This window comes from Rhinoderma darwinii, chromosome 4 (genome assembly GCF_050947455.1).
Source record: "Rhinoderma darwinii isolate aRhiDar2 chromosome 4, aRhiDar2.hap1, whole genome shotgun sequence".
NCBI lineage: Eukaryota > Metazoa > Chordata > Amphibia > Anura > Rhinodermatidae > Rhinoderma > Rhinoderma darwinii.
The window spans coordinates 245670767-245691489 of NC_134690.1; the positions used below are offsets into that span (position 1 = coordinate 245670767).

The 20723-nt window shown below is 42.3% G+C and overlaps 1 protein-coding gene across 4 annotated transcripts in view; it reads left to right on the forward strand.

Annotated features, from left to right (window-relative positions):
* MTCL3 (MTCL family member 3) overlaps positions 1 to 20723 on the forward strand; it is a 46693-nt gene that overhangs the window by 24344 nt on the left and 1626 nt on the right. For 2 of the 4 annotated variants that reach the window (XM_075862346.1, XM_075862342.1), the window contains exon 6: positions 498 to 792. In XM_075862346.1, coding sequence (XP_075718461.1) covers positions 498 to 608 — 111 coding nt within the window. In that variant the 3' untranslated portion in view covers positions 609 to 792. Of the gene's footprint in view, positions 1 to 497; positions 793 to 1469; positions 1587 to 9631; positions 9811 to 20723 lie in introns of those variants that run through there. The other 2 variants (XM_075862343.1, XM_075862344.1) reach the window with 2 other exon arrangements.

Below are 20723 nucleotides of genomic sequence, written 5' to 3' on the forward strand. Positions count from 1 at the left end.
CACATCAATGGCACATGGTGCTCCACAGTTTCCACGTCGGTTATTCCCAATGGTGCTATTTGTCCACTTACGATAAACTTTCACCACAGCAGCATGCGAACAGTTCACAAACTGCAAAGTTTAAGAAATACCGCCACCCTTGGCCCGAAAGCCAATAATCATCCCTTTATGCAACTCTGATAAATCGCTCCTTCGGTCATAATAATGTGACTCGACTGTATGTATGTATATATATATATATAATTTCAAGCAGTTCTCCTTTAACATTGAAATAATGATGTGCCCTGTTTTATATTTCCTTTGCTTTGCTCAGGAAACTATTCAAGGAATTATCTTGCAGATTATAAAACATCCTGTGAAATGATAAATAAATGTCTGTGTCTTCTTGCCGGCAGTATTTGCTTGAGATACAGTACTGTTGCTTTTTCATGTGTGCAGACTATTTCTGGCAGACTGTGAGTGAATAAATCTTTCTATCTCTGTATTTACCTTCCCAGATGTTCCAGCCTATTATTTTACTTATCCTCATCCTAGTATTATTTTCTTCTCTTTCCTACACAACTATATTTAAGCTTGTCTTCCTTTTCACCCTCTTTTTTGTCCTGTAACCTTTTCCACCATTTTTATTTTTGTTTTGTGTAGTTATTTATTTTCAGTTTTGTTTGTTTTGTCCACTCACCAAGACAAGAAGTAAAAGAAATATAGTTTCTGCTCCATCTACTGTTACAGAAAACACTGAAGACGACATACTTGTATATATAAACCAACCAACACTTCTGCCAGCTTCTATAAGTAAGTTCATGGAAACCTATGCCTTCTGTTACTCTGGGATCAATAAAGCTTATTAATATTATAGTTGAAAACGTTGTGTAGACATGTGCTTCATGATGAACCATATTTTTAGCTAAAAATGTCATGTCTTAAAGGGGTTTTCAGGTTTTATGTAAATGAAGCTTAAAAAAGACCCATCGGCTCTCCCAGCATTTTATGGACAAAGCAAGTATTTACTAAAACAGACATAACACTTCTGTAACATCTTTTCTTGAGTCAATTGCCCAGTTAACTCCTTCCAGTTCCTGGAAATGTTTGAATAAACTGACAACTGAGGGTTACCTTTCCCCTTATCAATGGGGCGTGTCCCTGCACACTCTGACACTGTCCAATGAGTGATGACAATGTCAAACTGTGTAGGGACCCACCTTATTGATAAGGAAAATAGTAACGTCAAGTTATCTGTATATTCAAACAATTCCAGGAGGAATAACAGAGGAATGATACAATTCGTTTTAAGATACACTACGGGTAGTACAGGTATTTACTAAAACAGACATGTCAGTAGTGATATGTCTCTTTAAAGGGAAGGTGTCATCGCAAAATGGTGTATTGTTAAAATGAAGTTGTTTTTTTTGTATTGACCGATACTTCCTGTTCTGTAGATATCACAGTCATCTCATTATTATCACCGACAGGATTACATTGAAAGGTAACATCTCAATGCACAGATAACACAGGATCCACCTATTATAATAGTCTGACCCTTCCTGTTCTGTAGAGATCACTTCGCAGCAGGGATCTCATTATCATCAGAGGCAGGATTACAATGAAAGGTAACACCTCTATATATTATAACACAGGATTCCCCTATCATAATATTCTGACACTTCCTGTTCTGTAGAGATCACTTCTCAGCAGTCATCACATTATGATCACAGGCAGGATTACAATGAAAGGTAACACCCCTATATATATATTTATATAACACAGGATGCACTATCATAATAGACTGACCCTTCCTGTTCTGTAGAGATCACTTCTCTGCAGTTATCTCATTATCATCACAGGCAGGATAAGGCTGGATTCACACGAGCATGTTCGGTCCGTAAAGACGGAACGTATTTCGGCCGCAAGCTTTGTTGTAGTTCCCTGCACAACGAGTGACTGGCAGCGCCACTGTGCAGGGAAAGAACTGTGAAGGGGCACACTTTTTGTTGAGTTCAATGGGAGCTTGTATGCAGTAATTCCCACTAGAGTTGGCAGCATGCAGCCAGTATTTTATCACTTCAATGTCTTCCTGTGTTAAGATAATCAGGGGATTTACAAAAATTTTCCTGTAACAGGAAAACAGAGCACTGACCCCATAAAGATATATAATCAAATTAATCAATATGGAATTTTTGCCCTTTTACAAAAAATTAAAAAAAATGTTGCACAACCCCTCCCCCACTCTGCAGTTATAAAGCACACTCTATTTTAGGGGATGCAGGTGTCAAGAGGAGGAGCGCACACATGCCACGAGCAGATTGCACACAGCAATTATTTAATCATAGCTATGCCATCGGAATATTTTTATGTCAATCTCTTAAGATTTACTGTAGTTTAGGAATTAATACATTTTGTTTCTTGGCAGCTGGGCGCTGTTTAAGGATTAATACCAAATATTACTAGTGGTATGAGACAGCATATAGGGGTTAATATTATCCCTGCTGGTGGGTGGCTTATTGTATTATATTGTGGATGTTCTATGTGGATGAAACATATAATGGCAATAACCCAGGTGGTCTAAGCAAGTAAAAGGGTTAATGCCAGCAGGCCTGGTGGTATAGTGCAGGGCTTCTCAGTCTTTTTCTACTGGGCTTCACCAGCCAATACATGGTGATGACTGTGCCCCTTCACCAGTGTGGTCTGCGTCACAGCATGGGAAGCACTAGTCTAGTGTATTGAAAGCTAGGTTCCCATTTTTGCAACAAATATTAAATATCTATTTGGAACTGGCGTTTTTGCTCTGATAAATATGCCCCAAGGTATATCAGAAAGTGGTATAACATCTCATTATACAACAACTAAAATGTGTTGACATAAAACTAGAAACCCCCTTTATGCCGGATTCACACATTGTGTATTTGCTGCAGGTTTTGATGCAGATTTTTGAAAGCCAGACATGATTTTAAAAGGAATAAGAAATTTAAAGAAAGAACTTATAATTCTCCTTCCTCCTGGATCCGCTTTGGCTCAAAATTCTGTATCAAAATCTACAACAAATACGCAATGCGGAATCCAGCCTTAGTCCTAGTTCACACGGAGTACTTTGCAGGCAGAAAAAAAATCGGTCTAAAAATTCCTGAATGAATTTTAAAGCAGATTTTGACCTGCCTCCTCTTTTTTTCTGCGGGGGGCAAAAAAGCGCCTGAAATCGATGGAAGGCGATTTCGGACGTTTTTTGGAGCTGATACCGATGTGGTTTCCGTGTCAAAATCAGCACCAAAATACTCTGTGTGAACTAGGACTTAAAGGGGTTTGCCTATCAGGGACATTTATGGCATATCCACAGGATATGCCATAAGTGTCAGATAGATGCAGGTCCCACCTATGGGACCCGCATCTATCTCTAGAACGGGGACCCGTTCTACCTTTCTCGTTTCCCGCTGCATCGCGGGCCACTTCGTACTTTCCGAACATGTAATCAGGAAAACACCGTAGCTCGCTGAGCTACGCTGTTTCCGTAACTCTCATAGAAGTGAATGGCAGTTAGGGAAGCAGCGTAGCGCGCGAGCTATGCTGTTTCCGTAACTGCCATTCACTTCTGCCATTCACTCGTTAAGCTACGCTGTTTTCGTAATTTCCGACAATGTAATCAGGAAGTGGCCAGGAGGCAGCGGGAACCGAGAAAGGTAGAACGGGGGCGTAAGTAGGACCCACATCTATCTGACATTTATAGCATTTTCTGTGGGTATGCCATAAATCTCCCTGATGGGAAAACCCCTTTAATATTTAGATGTAGATCACTACAGCGATCTGATTTCATTTGATTGTAGGTCATTATTAAATCCACTACGGTTCAATGTTGTTACACAGTAAGGCCAGGTTCACACAAACAGTTTTGATGCAGACTTTGTGGCCGTTTTAGCTCAGTTTTTTTTAGCCAAAGCCAGAAGTCGATCCAAATGGAAGGAAAGACTGATGCATCTCCTTTCTTTTGTGTCCATTTCTGTGTTTGGCTCAAAAACCTGAGCCAAAAACTGCATCATAACTGTGTGTGTGATTCTGGCCTGAACATGAATACGTTTTATGGGCACTGTATATATATAAATATAAATCACTCTGCATGTATATAACTCATGGTCTGCGTAGGATTACAGAATGTCGTCCCCTTTGGAGGGTGAGTAATGTGCACAGTTCTGGGCCACATCTGTTACGTTTTTGGACTCGCATCACATTTATTCAGTGACACACCCTGAACTTTACCCTGAGTAATGAAACAAGGCTTAAAGGAAATTCCTCAGTAAAATGGAAATGGAAAGTCAATTTTGCTATTTGCTGTGGCACTCGAAAAGGTTTTTAGCGGTAACCAAATGAACTGATGGAGGCAGATAGCTATATCCTATAGCTTTATCTTCATGAGGATTCAGTATATGTCCTCAACTGATAACTGTGGTATTAGCGCTGTCACATTACGTCACAATTGTCATTCTGAGGGCATTGAGCTGTTTTCACTGTTCTGTCATACCAAAATTGGAATTAAATGGGTTCTCCGGTTTCTAGAGCTTAGGCCTCATGCACATAAGCATATTACAGCTCTGTACAACCTTCAAGTACACGCTGAAACGTTGCTTCTAGTGGAGAATAACCGTAATATTCTGCTGAACCCTGGCACACAGAGCCACAGCCTCCATCTACACTGCTCTGCCATGTCCATGAGACTTTAGGGCTCCCGTCCATGAGCCAAAAACACATTAAAGAGGTTATCCGGGATGTGGAAATTTTTTATTAGGGGCAGAAAATGAAAAATAAACCAAAAAGCAATACTTACCTATCCTTGACCCCGGCGATCCAGCACTGAGGCTTCGGCAGCACTCTCAATTGTTATTTATATGCACACAGCATGTAACCGCTGCAGCCAATCAGGGGGCTCAGCGGTGATCAATCGTATTTCTGGTCAAATGCCAGAAATTCAACATATGGCCGCTGAGGCCTCTTATTTGGCGGCAGCAGTCACATGCTATGTGCATGTAAATAACCATTGAGAGTGCTGCCGAAGCCTCAGCGCTGGATCGCCGGGGGCTAGAATAGGTAAGTATTGCTTTTTTGGTTTATTTATTTCATTTCCAGCCCCTTATGAATAATTCTCACATCACGGATAACCCCTTTAAACAAGAAATGTGTGCCTGTGTGTGAAGGAGACCTAAGGGTGCAGTCTTTGTTACAGAAAGTTCTACGACAAAAAATCAGTTCCATTCATCTGAATGGAACTTGCAGAAATCCATGTGCTTGCTGCAGAAACAACCCCATTCAAATGAATAGAACTAATTTTCAGATGCAGAAATTTCTGCAACAAAATCTGCCATGTTTGATTGCCCCTACTACAGAGAGTTTGCACCAATTTATCCAGTTCCAGGGAATCTCCTTCGGTCTGTTCAGATTTTCAGCCTGTGAATGTAAACAAGAATGTTTCCATTCATTCACAGCAAACAAAAATCATGAAAATTGGGAGGAATTTCAACACTAGGGACTTTATAAACTTTTCAACACCAATTTTTTGGAAAAGTCACAAACAGCACAAAAGTCACAATTTGCTGATTTAAAAAGTGGGTGGGGCCATAGGCTAGATTCACACGGGTGTTGCGCATCTCGGACATGAAAAACGGCCGTGTTTCTTGTCCGAGGTGCATCCGTGCTCTGCGCTGCAGGATGCGATGTCACGCATCCCCCATAGACTAGAGTCTATGGAGAGATGCGTGAAGCGTGAAAAAAACATGTCCTATTTTCTCACAGACCTTTCACACAGATCATTTAAACAACGGCCGTGTGAACGGCCACATTGAATAATATAGGTCCATGTGACGGCTGTTGTTTCGGCTTTTTCAGGAAAGGGATGTAGCGGTGTACGGGCTCAATAGAAAGTCTATGAGCCCATACATCGCTACATCGGCTTTCCAGAAATAGCAGAACAGAAACTAAGCGGCTCAGCGCTCACCCGAATCGCTTCGTTTTAGCGATTGGTGGGGGTCTCAGTGCTCGGACCCTCACCAATCAAAACTTTTGACATGTCACTATGATGTCAGAAGTTTGTGGAATGTTTAGTTACCCTTTAATAAATCTCCCCCTAAGTATATTAGAAAGTTTAAAACTTTTTATTATATAAAGATTAAGCTTTATTTATAAGTGGAAAACCCCTTTAAATTTTTTTTGTCTTCTTTTTTGAGATGTTAACATTATTGGAAAAATACTTCTGTAAAAATGATGCTGATATGTATGTCTTGTATACAGTATTAAAATGAATAAACTTTTCAGACTGAGGTAAAAGGGCATGTAATAGCATGGTCATGTATTCTAGTTTGTAACTGCTTATTTTTATCATACAGAATATTTACCAACCTCACAAAGTTCAGAAAGACAAATATTTTAGAGCCCAGTTATATTTAATATTAATTCTCTGTTCACACTGTGTTCTGTGTTTACGTCGGAGGTATATGCCAGGAGAATTTCCGACATATACCTCCGACGGAAGGCTATAATGTATTCCACTGTATTTGCATACAGTGGTATGAGTTGCCCATAAGCTCCCACTGTAAAAAAACAAACATATATAGTTTGGTATACTTTTCTTTACAATGTCCCTCCACATAGAGCCTACCCCCTTCTGTACTGTCTGTCATAATGCACCCCACAAGCCTATGGCATCCCTAAATGTGTCCTCAAGGAAAGAGTGCCAGCTATCAAGCATAGATGCTATATGTCCCGGGCAGAAAGTGTAGGTCAGGCTGGGATTCCCAGGCAGGGAGCGCAGTACCAGACGACTGGAGTCATTATGGAAAGAGGAGAGGCTCCTATATCTCCTAGCAGTATGCTGTTTTCTTGAGCTGGCAGTTAAAGTGAACTTATTTAGGCCCAATGCACACGACCTTAAATTCGGCCATAATTACGTCCAGTAATTACGGCCCCATTCAGTTCTTTTGGCCGCGGACACCTCCGTATCGCTACGGATGGGTGTCCGTGCCATAGAACAGTGCCGGGAATTATGGAGCATGTCCTGGACGTGCACGCAATCTCGGGCAGTGATCATGGGTACGGCCGTGTGCATGGGGCCTAAGACAGTACTAGTGCAGAAAATGGCAGTAGCAACAAAGCCCAGCAATACCCCAGGCTGTGTAGAGGAGGCTTCAATGCTATTCTTCCGCACACAATAAAAGTACATTTAACGCCACTGGACCTGAGTCACTAATTTTATTTACCTGCACATCCCCTGCCATACCTAATTCCTTTTGAATGTAGAGCTGTGTGTGCCCGCTATGAGATAGGGATTAGAAGTTGGGCGCTGACGGTGGGAATCCACACGAACTGTGCTGTCTGCTACTCCTTCCCCACTAACGTTACCTCACACTAACCGCACTACACACACATACACAATATGGACAAAAGTATTGGGACACACCTTAATCGTTGAATTCAGGTGTTTAATTCAGTACCATTGCCACAGGTGTATAGAATCCAGCACCTAGTCATGCATTCTGCCTTTATAAACATTTGTGAAAGAATGGGGTGTTCTAAAAGGCACATTGAAGTTGAGCGTGGTACTGTAATAGGATGCCACCGCTGCAGCAAATAAGTTTGTGACATTTCTTCCCTACATATTCCACAATCAACTGTAAGTGGTATTATTGCAAAGTGGAAGTGTTTAGGAACCACAGTAGCCACGTAAATTTATAGAGCAGGGTTACTGAGTGCTTAGGCGCATAGTGCATCAAAAGTCACCAACGCTCTGCTGACTCAATAACTGCAGAGTTCCAAACCTCTGGTATTAACATCAGCACAAAAACTGTATGCCGGAAGCTTCATGGCATGGGTATTTATGGCTGAGCAGCTGCATGCAAGCCGTACATCAAGCTATGGATCGAGTGGTGTAAAGCACACCGCCACTGGACTCTGGAACAGTGGAAACATGTTCTATGGAGTGACGGATCACGCTTCTCTATCTGGCAGTCTGATGGATGAGTCTGGGTTTGGCGAATGCCAGGAGAGCTCTACCTGCCCGACTGCATTGTGCCAACTGTAAAGTTTGGTGGAGAAGAGATAATGCTATGGGGTGGTTTTTTTAGGGTTTGGCCTAGTCCCCTTAGTTCCAGTTAAGGGAAATCTTAATTCTTCAGCATACCAAGACATTTTGGACAATTGTATGCTTCAACTTTGTGGGAACAGTTTGGGGATAACCCTTTTCTGTTCCATCGTGACTGTGCTCCAGTTCACAAAGCAAGATCCATAAAGACACGGTTGGGTGAGTTTGGTGTGAAAGAACTTGACTGTCCCGCACAGAGCCCTGACCTCAACCTCATCTAACACCTTTGAGATAAAGTAGACCGGAGATTGTGAGCCAGGCCCTCTCATCCAACATCAGTGTAATACTCTTCTGAATGAATGGGCAAAAATTCCCACAGACACACTCCAAAAGCCTTCCCAGAAGAGTGGAAGATGTTTTAGCTTCAAAAAGGGGGAAAAACTCCATATTAATGCCTATGGATTTATGATCGGATGTCATAAATGCTGCTGCAGGTGTAAGGGTATGTGAACACGTAAACTGCATTTACGTCTGAAATTACGGAGCTGTTTTCAGGAGAAAACAGCTCCGTAATTTCAGACGTAATTGCTCATACTCGCATTTTGCGAGGCGTCATTGACGGCCGTAATTTAGAGCTGTTCTTCATTGAATTCAATGAAAAACGGCTCAAATTACGTCCAAAGAAGTGTCCTGCACTTCTTTGACGAGGCAGCTGTCAAACGACGACGCGTAAATGACAGGTCGTCGGCACAGTACGTCGGCAAACCCATTCAAATGAATGGGCAGATGTTTGCCTACGTATTGGAGCCTTATTTTCAGGCGTAAATCGAGGCATAATACGCCTCGTTTACGCCTGAAAATAGGTCGTGTGAACCCAGCCTAACGGTGTAGGTGTCCATATTTTGTATATGTGCATTGCTTCACGGTCTTGATTCACAGTTCGGAGTAGTGTGCAGGGCATGTCACTGTAGGAAATGTCACAGGTTGCAGATTTAGGTGACATTTTGAGCCACATACAACTTGTAAACGTCAGGGGCACAAGTCGGGAGAATGTCCCGAGTTATACCTACCACACATGCCACTGTATAGGCATACAGTGGCACCCCTCGCCCATATGCTCTCTTTAAAAAAACGTATTTTACACAGTATATGTTTTTTTGACGGATGCCTCTGGATAGAATATTATAGTCGTCTACGTTATACCCCCCCAACGGATGCCAAAAGGACACTCTTTAGGCCTTCATCTGGTGAATGGGGGTCTATGTCTACTTTCCTGGTGCACACGATGAACGTATACTGCAAACGCAATGTGGACAGATCCTTAGGCTGGAAACAATTATTGAGTTGTTGGTGCAGATTTTGATGTAGTTTTTTTACTCAAAGCCAGAAGAGGATCCAGGAGAAGAAGTATACATTTTTCCTTTATATGTTCCATTAATTTTGAATCCACTGATTGCTTTGGCTGAAAACACTGCATCAAAATCTGCACTAAAATATGCAATAAAAACTTGATGCGTGTTTCCAGCCTTAGACCCCCTTCACACACGGCAGATTTTGTTTTCGATTTTGTGCTTACTGCAGAAATAACCCCAATCAGATGAATGGAACGGATTTTCAGTGGCAGGAGGCCTTAGGGTATGTTGACACGGGTTGGATTTGCTACGGAAAAGTCAGCAGAAAATCCAACCCATATTACGGAATGCAGGATGAAAATTTTCGGCCAGATTTTCCGCATTGGAGAAGAAGAGGGGTTATAAAAAAAGGGGTTGAAAGAGGTGAGTATAATCTTTCATTATTTTTTTTATTAAGTGGATATGCTGTGGATTAAAACAATTGCAGAAAATACGCTACGTGTTAATATACCCTTAGGGTGCAGTCACACATGGTGTAATTTTATGTAGTGAAAAAATACACTGCAGAAATTTACATCATGCATCCCTTTGGGTGAAAACAAAACCTACCATACATACATGGTTTAAATTTCCATGAGGAATTATTGCGTTGTGGAAATACTTTACGCAGCGTTTTCTGTTTGTGTTGCAGACCTTGGAGGCAAAATTTCATCATAGACTTTAATACTATGTGAAATTCTGCACTGAAACACACAACCCAAATATGCAACAAATGCACCAAAAAATCCGCTGCAGAATCACTGTATTTTTACGTGACTGTAACTGCACCCTTAGGTTACGCTCCCACAGTGCAGATTTGCTGCAGATTTTTGCATGTGTTTTTTTAAGCCAAAACCAGGAACGGAATCTAAACAGAAGAAATCTATAGGTCTGCTCTAATGGAACCAATTGTGTTTTTGGCTTGCAAAATGCAGACAAAGTCTTAGGCTGGGTTCCCACTGTTTGGATATGCTGTGTAAAAACTGCGACCTGGAACGCGCGGTACATTCCGTTAGAAAAACCGCACCACATTGTGGTGCGTTTTGTCGGACGGATTTTCCGCTGTGGAAAGCAGCGGTAAAAAACGCTCATACTTACCTAGGCCGTTGTTATGGCGATGCATCCCTCCTGTGCAGTCCGTCCGGCCTCCCTGCATGACGCTGCAGCCCATGTGACTGCTGCAGCCTGTGATTGGATGCAGCGGTCACATGAATTGCAACGTCATCCCAGCAGGCCGGAGTGGACGAAGAAACAGACTTCTGGGTAAGTCTGTTTTCCGTAGTTGAGATTTTTGCGGCGTAATCGCTGCGGATAATGCACAAAAGTTGGTTTTCTGTTGCTGGTTTTGAATACCTATTGAATTCAAAGGAAAAAACCCGCAGCGGATAATCAACTAAAACATGCTGCAGATTTAAATTCCGCACCGCAGGTCAATTTATTAACATTTGCGCTGCGGTTTTTCTCGCAACGTGGGCATGAGATTTTGCAAATCTCATCCACTTTGGTGCTACTGTAAATACTGCGTAATTTCTGCACAGAAATCCGTTGTGGAAATTCTGCAGCGTTTACGCTACGTGGGAATTTGCTGCGCAAGATCCGCAGCAAATACAGTAGCAGCAAAGTGGATGAGTTAAAACAAAGCTCATCCACACGCTGCGTAAACACTGAGCGGAACCAAACGCTCAGAAATTTACCTGCGGTGCGGAATTTTATTCTACAGCATGTCAATTGTATTTGCACAAACACTGCTTATTTGTTGCCGGTCCTCCCCATTGAATTCAATGGGGAGGTTAATCCTTCAACGAATAGCAGTTGTTGCGTTTTTTGAGGCGGGTTCGCAGCAACTCTGAAAAAACAAACAAACCTCATACTTACCCAGGAGACAACTGCAGCCAATCACAGGCTGTAGCGGCGGTCACATGGGATGAAACATCATCCCAGGAGGCCAGCCTGGATGACGTCAAAGGGCCGGTCTCCTGGGATGACGCTTTATCCCATGTGACTGCCGCTGCAGCCAATCACAGGCTGCAGCGGTCTCTTGGGATGAAACGTCATCCCAGGAGGCTGGCCTGCTCGCAGGCCGGGTAATGCAGCAGTTTCCCGCAGCGGACATTCCAGTCAAAAAACCACCACAGGCACAGGGCGGATACGCAGAAATTTCTACAACTGAAAACCTATTCCATTCATCTGAGTGTAGTTGTTTTTGCAGCAACCTCATGAGATAATGCAAGTTCCATTCAGATGAATATAACTTATTTTCAGTTGCAGAAATGTCTTGCAATAAAATCTGCCACGTGTGACTGAGCCCTAAGAATAATATATTTTTCTCTGTAGTGTATATGGATCTTCATGACCTAATGAGCTGTAACATTTATCTATATTTTTATTGACCCTAATGAGGAGAATATTGGAACAAATATCACCCGTAGAGACATACAGCACACCAGTTCAACAGCCTGCCACACGATGCCAGGAAACATCTAATACATTCCAAGTTTTAAAAGAGGTCTTGCCAACTCTCTTACTGTTTTACTCTCTAACTTTAATTGCATGAGTCATGTTATACTGTCTCTCTGCTAAATGTCACCGAAAAATATACAAAAAATGTCATGGTAGTGTCAACTGAATTCTTAAAAACAAACAATATGATTTCGGAATTTATTTAGTTCATTATTATGTTTTCATGTTTTAACATGAAAGCAACACACTTAATATTATAAGCCTGTGAGCGTAAAACCGTAAATATGCTTCTTAATATAGCAGTAGACTTAAGAACAACAATATTTTTAAGCATTTGAATTGGTTGCATAGGAAATTATTGGCCAATGACCATTTGCATGTAAGGCAATATATTCATATCACATTTGGGCTCTATGCTCGGTGTATACGTTGGGAGATGCTCTCGACATGTACATATACAGTACTGTGCAAACGTTTTAGCCAGTTGTGGAAAAAATGCTGCTAAGTAAGATTACTTTCAAAAATAAAAGTGTTAATATTTTTTTTAAATGAATTAACAAAATACAAAGTGAATGAACAGAATAGAAATCTAAATCAAATCAATATTTGGTGTGACCACCCTTTGCCTTCAAAACGGCATCAATTCTTCTAGGTACACTTGCACACAGTTTTTGAAGGAACTCGGCAGGGAGGTTGTTCCAAACATCTTTGAGAACTAACCACAGATCTTCTGTGGATGTAGGCTTCCTCAAATCCTTCTGACTCTTCATGTAATCCCATACAGACTGGATACTGTTGAGATCAAAGCTCTTTGGGAACCACATCATCACTTCTAGGGCTCCTTGTTGTCTTTAGTATAGTTCTTAATGACATTGGCTGTATGTTTGGGGCCATTGTCCTGCTACAGTATACATTTTGAGCCAATCAGACACCTCCCTGCATGATGGATAAGTATCTGCCTGTATTTCTCAGCATTGAGGACACCAATAATCCTGACCAAATCCCCAACCCCATTTGCTGAAATGTAGCCCCAAACTTGATACGAACCTCCACCATGCTTCACTGTTGCCATCAGACACTCATTAGTGTACCGCTCTTCAGCTCATTGGTGTAGGAGGTTTAAAACTGGGTGAGGAACAGCCAAACTCTGCTACAAAAGGTGAAGTTGTGGAAGACAGTTTCATGTCCCAGGTGCACCATGGCAAGACTGAGCACAGCAACAAGACACAAGGTAGTTATACTGCATCAGCATGGTCTCTCTCAGGCAAAGATTTTAAAGCCGACTGGGGTTTCAAGATTAGCTGTTCAAGATTTTTTGAAGAAGCACAAAGAAACGGGCAACGTTGAGGACCGTAGACGCAGTGGTCGGCCAAGAAAACTTAGTGCAGCAGATCAAAGACACATCTTGTTTACTTTCCCTCCAAATCGGAAGATGTCCAGCAGTGCCATCAGCTCAGAACTGTCAGAGACCAGTGGGACCCTGGTATACCCATCTACTGTTTGGAGAAGTCTCCCCAGAAGTGGTCTTCATGGAAGAATTGCAGCCAAAAAGCCATAACTTCGGCATGAAACAAGGCCAAGCGACTCAACTATGTATGAAAACATAGGAACTGGGGTGCAGAAAAATGGCAGCAGGTGCTCTGGACTGATGAGTCAAAATTTGAAATATTTGGCTGTAACAGAAGGCAGTTTGTTCACCAATGAGCTGAAGAGCGGTACAATAATGAGTGTCTGCTGGCAACAGTGAAGCATGGTGGAGGTTCCTTTCAAGTTTGGGGCTACATTTCAGCAAATGGGGTTGGGGATTTGGTCAGGATTATTGATGTCCTCAATGCTGAGAAATAGAGGCAAATACTTATCCAACATGCAGGGAGGTGTCTGATTGGCTCAAAATGTATTTTGCAGCAGGACAATGGCCCCAAACATACAGCCAATGTCATTAAGAACTATACTAAAGAGAACAAGGAGCCCTGGAAGTGATGATGTGGTACCCACAGAGCTCTGATCTCAACATTATCCAGTCTGTCTGGGATTACATGAAGAGACAGAAGGATTTGAGGGAGCCTACATCCACAGATCTGTGGTTAGTTCTCCAAGGTGTTTGGATCAACCTCCCTGCTGAGTTCCTTCAAAAACTGTGTGCATGTGTACCTAGAAGAATTGATGCTGTTTTGAAGGCAAAGGGTGGTCACACCAAATATTGATTTGATTTAGACTTCTCTTCTGTTCATTCACTTCTATTTTTGAAAGCATTTTTACTTTGCAGCTTTTTTTCACAACTGCCTAAAACTTTTACACAGTACTGTATAATGTGCCCATAGAGTTCTGTTGGCCAGAGTACATTGGCATATTTGTTTTTCAACTGTAATGAACTACTCTTTCAATACAACGAAGGGCTGCAAAAAAAACTGCACGGTTAAATGGCGTCTTAGACAACTCTGTCACTTCATCTATGCTCTAGTTTTTATAGATCTCTAGATTGTGTTTTATAGATGGATCCAAAAACTCTTAGGGTATGTTCACACGCTTACTAAAAAAACCTCTGAAAATACAGAGCTGTTTTCAAGGTAAAACCGCTCCTGATTTTCAGACGTTTTTCTAGCAACTCGCGTTTTTCGCTGCGTTTTTTACGGCTGTTTTTGGAGCTGTTTTTCTACAGAGTCAATGAAAAACGGCTCCAAAAACAGCTCAAGAAGTGACATGCACTTCTTTTTCGCAGCCGTTTTTTTACGCTGCCGTTTTGTAAAACTGGCGGGTAAAAAAAATGGCCCATCGGAACAGAACACCGTTTTTACTATTAAAATCAATTGGCATATGTTCATGGATCCGGGGGCTATCCAGAATGGGGAAGAGGGTGTGGAGATACCGGTGGTCACGGAGTTTAAATATTTGGGGGTTAGGGTGACGGCGAAAGTGCAGGATTATATGTCCCTTAATGTGATGCCACTGTTAACAACGATAAAGGCCAAAGTAGAGGCTTGGAATAAGCTACCGCTATCTGCTCTGGGTAGGACGAATTTGATTAAAATGATCCTTATGCCTCAAGTGCTGTACGTCCTACATAATTCCCCGGTATGGATCCCCAAATATTGGTTTAGGAGGTTGCATAACCTTTTTAGAGACCTAGTGTGGAAGAAGGGGGTGCCCCGGATTAAACTGGATAAACTCCAATTGCCTAAGGAGGAGGGGGCCTGGCTTTGCCCAATGCTTGGGTGTATTATTTAGCTGCCCAATGTCAGCATTTTTGGGGGTGGGAGCAGGAGGAAACCTGGGGGTCCTGCGCGCGCATCCTATCATATCTGGGGGGGGGGGGGAGAATCCGTTGGCAGGACTGGAAGCACACAGCTATAAAAGGCTGGCGAGTACTCGACCCACCCTGCTTCTCATACATAAGGTGTGGTGGCAGTGTAAGCACTTGTTGGAGATAGGGGATTGTACTAAATATACTCCACTCTGGAGGAATGCATATCTGGGGGAACTGTGCAAATTGGAAGGGATGCAGGGATGGGAGCAGCGAGGCATAATACGATTGAGTCAGTTGTACGAGGGAGACATACTCAAATCCTTTCAGCAATTAAGGGAGGGGTTTCAGTTGGATTCCCGCATGTTCTATCAGTACCTGCAGATTCGGCATGCTGTGCAGACACAAGCTGCTAGTGTAGACATGACGATTCATGCCACCGGAGTGTTGGAACATATTGCAAAAGCAGTTACGTCAAGGGGATTAATTTCATTGGTCTATCGTAGGTTACTGTCGGAACATCTGGGAGATCTTATGACACCAGTCAAAGCTACATGGGAAAGAGATGTGGGTCCTATTCCTACGGACCACTGGGAGGCTGTCTTGGCGTCATCATGTACTTTGTCTATCAATGTAGCGCAACGGAGGTCCCAATTATTTCTGATACATAGGGTGTATTGGACCCCCTGGGTTCTGAAACAGATGGGATTACGGGCAGATGCCAGGTGCCCTAGATGTCCGGAAGAAAAGGCAGACATCCTTCACATGTTTTGGTCCTGCGGGAGATTGGGGACCTTATGGACAGAAATGTCAGAGTTACTGGGTCGAGTGTTTGAGGTGCAGATTCCATTGGAATCTGTGGTAATGCTGCTGGGGTATGTAGGTGATTTGGAGGGGGATAGGTTGTCCGGTTTGGCAATTGCAAAAATATTATACCAAGTTAGGAAGGGAATAGCAAAACACTGGCTGGATGCGGAACCACCCTCAAAGCAAGAAATTATAGGTGCACTTAACTCTCAGGTTCTGATGGAGTATAGGATATATTCCAAGAGGGGGTCCAAGACTAAGTTTGAAAAACAATGGGCTAGGTGGATTGATCACTCTGGGTGTGCTTCCTCGGAACTCCTGGCGCTACGCGCGCTTGTCTCAATCTAAATGGTCCTAGGGTTCCAGGGAATACTACGGGCACGGGGGGCACTGGAGCAGGGGTGGCAAGGTCACACATTCAGGAATGATGCTACTGACGGGTGTGTACATGTGGAGAGTTAGAGTGAGATGGGGAGTGGAAATGGGAAGGAGAAGGAGATAGGATAAGGAAGCTTGTAATGTGAGGGTCGGCGGGGGGTTGTAGGGGGGAGTTGGGGAAAGGGGAATGTTTTGTTGGAAATACATGCTTGGGTCCTTGGAGATATGTTTTCACAATGTATAAGACTGTATAATGACCTGTACTGATGTGGAGTTTGTTGAATAAACTTGAACTGATTAAAAAAAAAAAAAACAATTGGCATATGTTTGGAGGCGTTCTGCTTCCGTTTTTCCGGCCGTTTTTCAGCTGTATACGGCTCGAAAAACAGCCGAAAATAAGCCGTGTGAACATGTGTTACGCACATTAAAACAACGGACGTCACGGGGACCTATGCAATTCAATGGGGCCATTCAGACGTGTGAAACTTAGGCCTTATTCACACAAACGTGTCCGTTTTGCGCGCGTAAAAAACACAGCGTTTTTCCCTGCATTGCAGTTCTGTGTGGCATCCTTATATGGTGCGCGTCTGCGTTTTTTCCGCACGTATGTCATCCGTATGTCACGCGGTTCTTACGTCAGCAAAAAAAACTGGAGGAGGTGTTTTATTTTTTCCTCATCATTTCTTTAGTAACTGGTGCGTGAAAAACACGGACAGCACACGGATGTGCGTCCGTGTTCATGTTCGTGGTTTTCACGCATTCATTGACTTCAATGGGTGTGTGATGCGCAAAAAACGCACAAGTATAGGACATGCATTGAGTTTCACGCAGCGGACACACGCTGCGTGATAAGCACAGAATTTCTGAATGGCCCCATTGAATTGCATAGGTCCGTGTGACGTCCGTTGTTTTAACGCGCGTAACTCGGACGTGATATACGCTCGTGTGAATAAGGCCTAACTGCATGTCCTATTGCGCATCACGCACCCATTAAAGCCAATGGTGCGTGAAAATCACGGACAGCACACTGACACACATCCATGTGCCATGCGTTTTTCACGCAACAGTTGCTAAAGAAATGATGAGGGAAAAAAAACACCTTCAGTTTATTTTGCTGACGTAAAAAACGAGTGACATACGCGTGTAAAAAATGCAGATACGCACTGTACACAGATGTCACATGGAACTGCAGCGCAAGAAAAATTTAGTTTTTGCACGCAAAAAGGACACGGTCGTGTGAATAAGGCCCTAGGCTACTTTGGCACAGTTGGGGTTTAAGGAAAAATGTTAAAGGTCCAGCACACGATATGATGCGAAAAAATACCAAACTGTTTATTTAAGTCAAAATTAAAAAATCCCGGGAGAGAACTCCTACGCGTTTCAAACTTTTCAGTTCTTAATCATGGCTACTCTCTGATGTAAAGTGTCTGCTTTTATGGATCAGATATAGGGAAAAACAAGGAAGTGGGAGTGCTTAGAATTAACCCCTTCAAGTTGATTGGCTATTGGGTACACAGTTTCTTTGCACATTTTTAGCAGCATACTAAAAAGAATCACAGAAAAGGAGACAAAGTACAATGCAAGCAATGGAATAAACAGTATAAGTGAAGCATTCTATTATATTAAATGCATATGTACTCACCTCTTCAGATTAAAAGATACAAAAAATACAATCTATTTATCTGTCTCCTGGAAAGTTGTGTCCTTTCACAAATCTATAGCTTTTTACATTCGTTCATCTAATGAACTTCCCTTTCCATATTATTCCAATTCACATAGATACCTTAAACGTGGTTTCAAAAAAAGCTTAATGATGTTGCCCATATAATAATAAGTTTGTGTACGATAAAGGGTTAATTGCTTGATTTGGCAGCACATTCACCCTTTGCCTCACCATCCAAGCACCTGATTTATAAATGGACTAATTTGTGAAAGGACACAACTTTTTCCCTATGTCTGATCCATAAAAGCAGACTCTATACAGCAGAGAGTAGCCATGATTAAGAACTGAAAAGTTCAAAACGCGTAGGCGTTCTCTCCCGGGATTTTTTAATTTCTTGTTTAATTTTGACTTAAATAAACAGTTTTGTATTTTTTCACATCATATCGTGTTTTTTACTTACAGTTGGGGTTTGTCTTCATATATCTCTTCCCTACATGTTTCCACATACTGTATCTTTTCCTGTCGCTCATGTTAAATAGTAAAGTTTCAAGCACGTCACCCTATTCCCTGTAGCCCGTTTGTTTTCAGGGCCTTGGCACCAGAACAACATGCATCCTTTCCTTGTCACTCCTGAGTCCCACCCCTACTACCTCCCTGGCACAAGCATACGTCTGTTTAGTCTGATATGAAGAAGTGGTTTGGAGATGAGACTGAAAGTGACAATGAAAAGCTTCAGTTTCTTTCCCCTACAGTCCTGAAAAAATACTCTGTGCTGCGTTTATTGGCAGTTTTTTAAGTAGTTTGGACTGTCCATACATCGTACCTTTTGTCGACACTTGTTTTTGCAACTGCTTTTACACTCATTTATATCTGACTGCCATTTAGAAGTGCAAGTAATGCTCTTGTCAGATTCAGAGAGCCCTGAGCAGGTGTGAACCTATCGTTTTCTCAGCCAAGCAATTTCCCGAACCCACAAAGGCCTTCTCTGTTCAGTGAGTGATAGCACATATGAGAACATCTGGGCTGGTGAATGTACGGGTGAGAGCCTCTGAGTTGTGGAGTGAGTGGGTAAGTATAGGGACACACGTAGTCGACAATGAATTTATGCCGCAAAAAAAGAACTCATTTTTCAATGATTGTTATTTTTGGCCTGTTCTTTGCAGGTTAAATTGCTGTTTATTAGCAGTCATTTACAAAATGTGCAGATTTGCGGTAAATTACAGCAAATTACCGTCATTTGTCAGAGTTCTTGTCCACGTGTTTTCAGCTACCACTATGTGCGAATGCCCCCCAAGTGGGAGCACCTGAGTGGGTAAGTAACTAGACCTGAGTAGGTCAGTGCCTTTGCAGGGGTGTGAGAGCACTAATAGGCTGTGTTCACACGGCATGGTCAAAATGCGGTTTTCTTTTGCCGCAACCAAAAAACACGTAAAAAAAAGCTTTTTGACCGCGACATGTGAACCCAGTCATAGGATCTATTCACACAGTTTATTGCAGCAAAATTAAAGCAATTTTGCAAAAAACATGGCGTTTGGCCACGATTTTGCAGTAATAACACGTGATTTCACCTCACTGTGTAAATAGACCCTAATTTGGATACTGGTGTTATTTGGGCACTGTATGGCTGTATAATTGGAACACTAATAGGGGTATTAGTAAGGCCGGGTTCCCATGAATCAGATACGCTGTGTAAAAATTATGCAGCGTATCCGACCTGGAACCCACCTCACCTTCCGCCCAAAAAATCACACCACATTTTGGTTTTTCAGATGGAATTTCCTCAGTGTAAAAAAGTGCTCAAAATTACCCCCTCCCTCCCTTGATGTCTGCTCCGGCCTCCTGCGATGACGTTGCAGGCCAGGTTTTGCTGCAGCCTGTAATTGGCTGCAGCGGTCACATGGGATGAAACATCATCCCAGGGGGCCGGACTGGAGAAAGAAGGAGGGCGTTCTGGGTAAGTATGATTTTTGTTTTTCCGTAGTTGTGATTTTTGCGGCGCAATCGCTGCGATTACACCGCAAAAGTTGCAACACTTGGCTTTCTGTTGCGGGTTTTGCTTCCCCATTGAATTCTATGGGGAAAACCTGCAACAGAAAATCAAAGAAAACGCAGCATAAATTGACAAGCTTTGGAATTAAATTCCGCACCGCAGGTCAATTTATTAACGTTTACACTGCGTTTCCGCAGCATGGGCATGAGATTTTCTAAATCTCATCCACTTTGCTGCTACTGTAAATGCTGCAGAATTTACACACACAATTCCGTTGCGGAAATTCCACAGCGTTTACGCTACGTGGGAACCCGGCCTATGGCAGTTTTATTTGACATGGGGATTCCATGGGTCTTAGGCCTCCTTCACACACAGAAACTTTTTGAGCTTTTTAAACTGCATCGAAAAACACTAGCGTTATTAAAAAGTAATATGCAATTTTTCTGGCGTTTTTAGTGGCGTTTTTCATTTGGTGTCATTTTGTACATGCTTTTTTTCTGCCGTTCTTCCTATAGAAAAGCCTATCGGAAAAACGCCTGAAAAAACACCATATCAAAGCATGCTGAATTTGGAGAAAGAAAACGTCACTAACCACAAAATTGCCTCAAAAGTGCCAAAAAACAAAACGCAGTTGAATGTAGTGCATTTAATATTTTACTCTAGACTTTAATGTAACATCTGACCACACTAAAAAAAAAAAAAAAAAGCTGCAAAAAACAACATGAAAAATGCACCAAAACGCT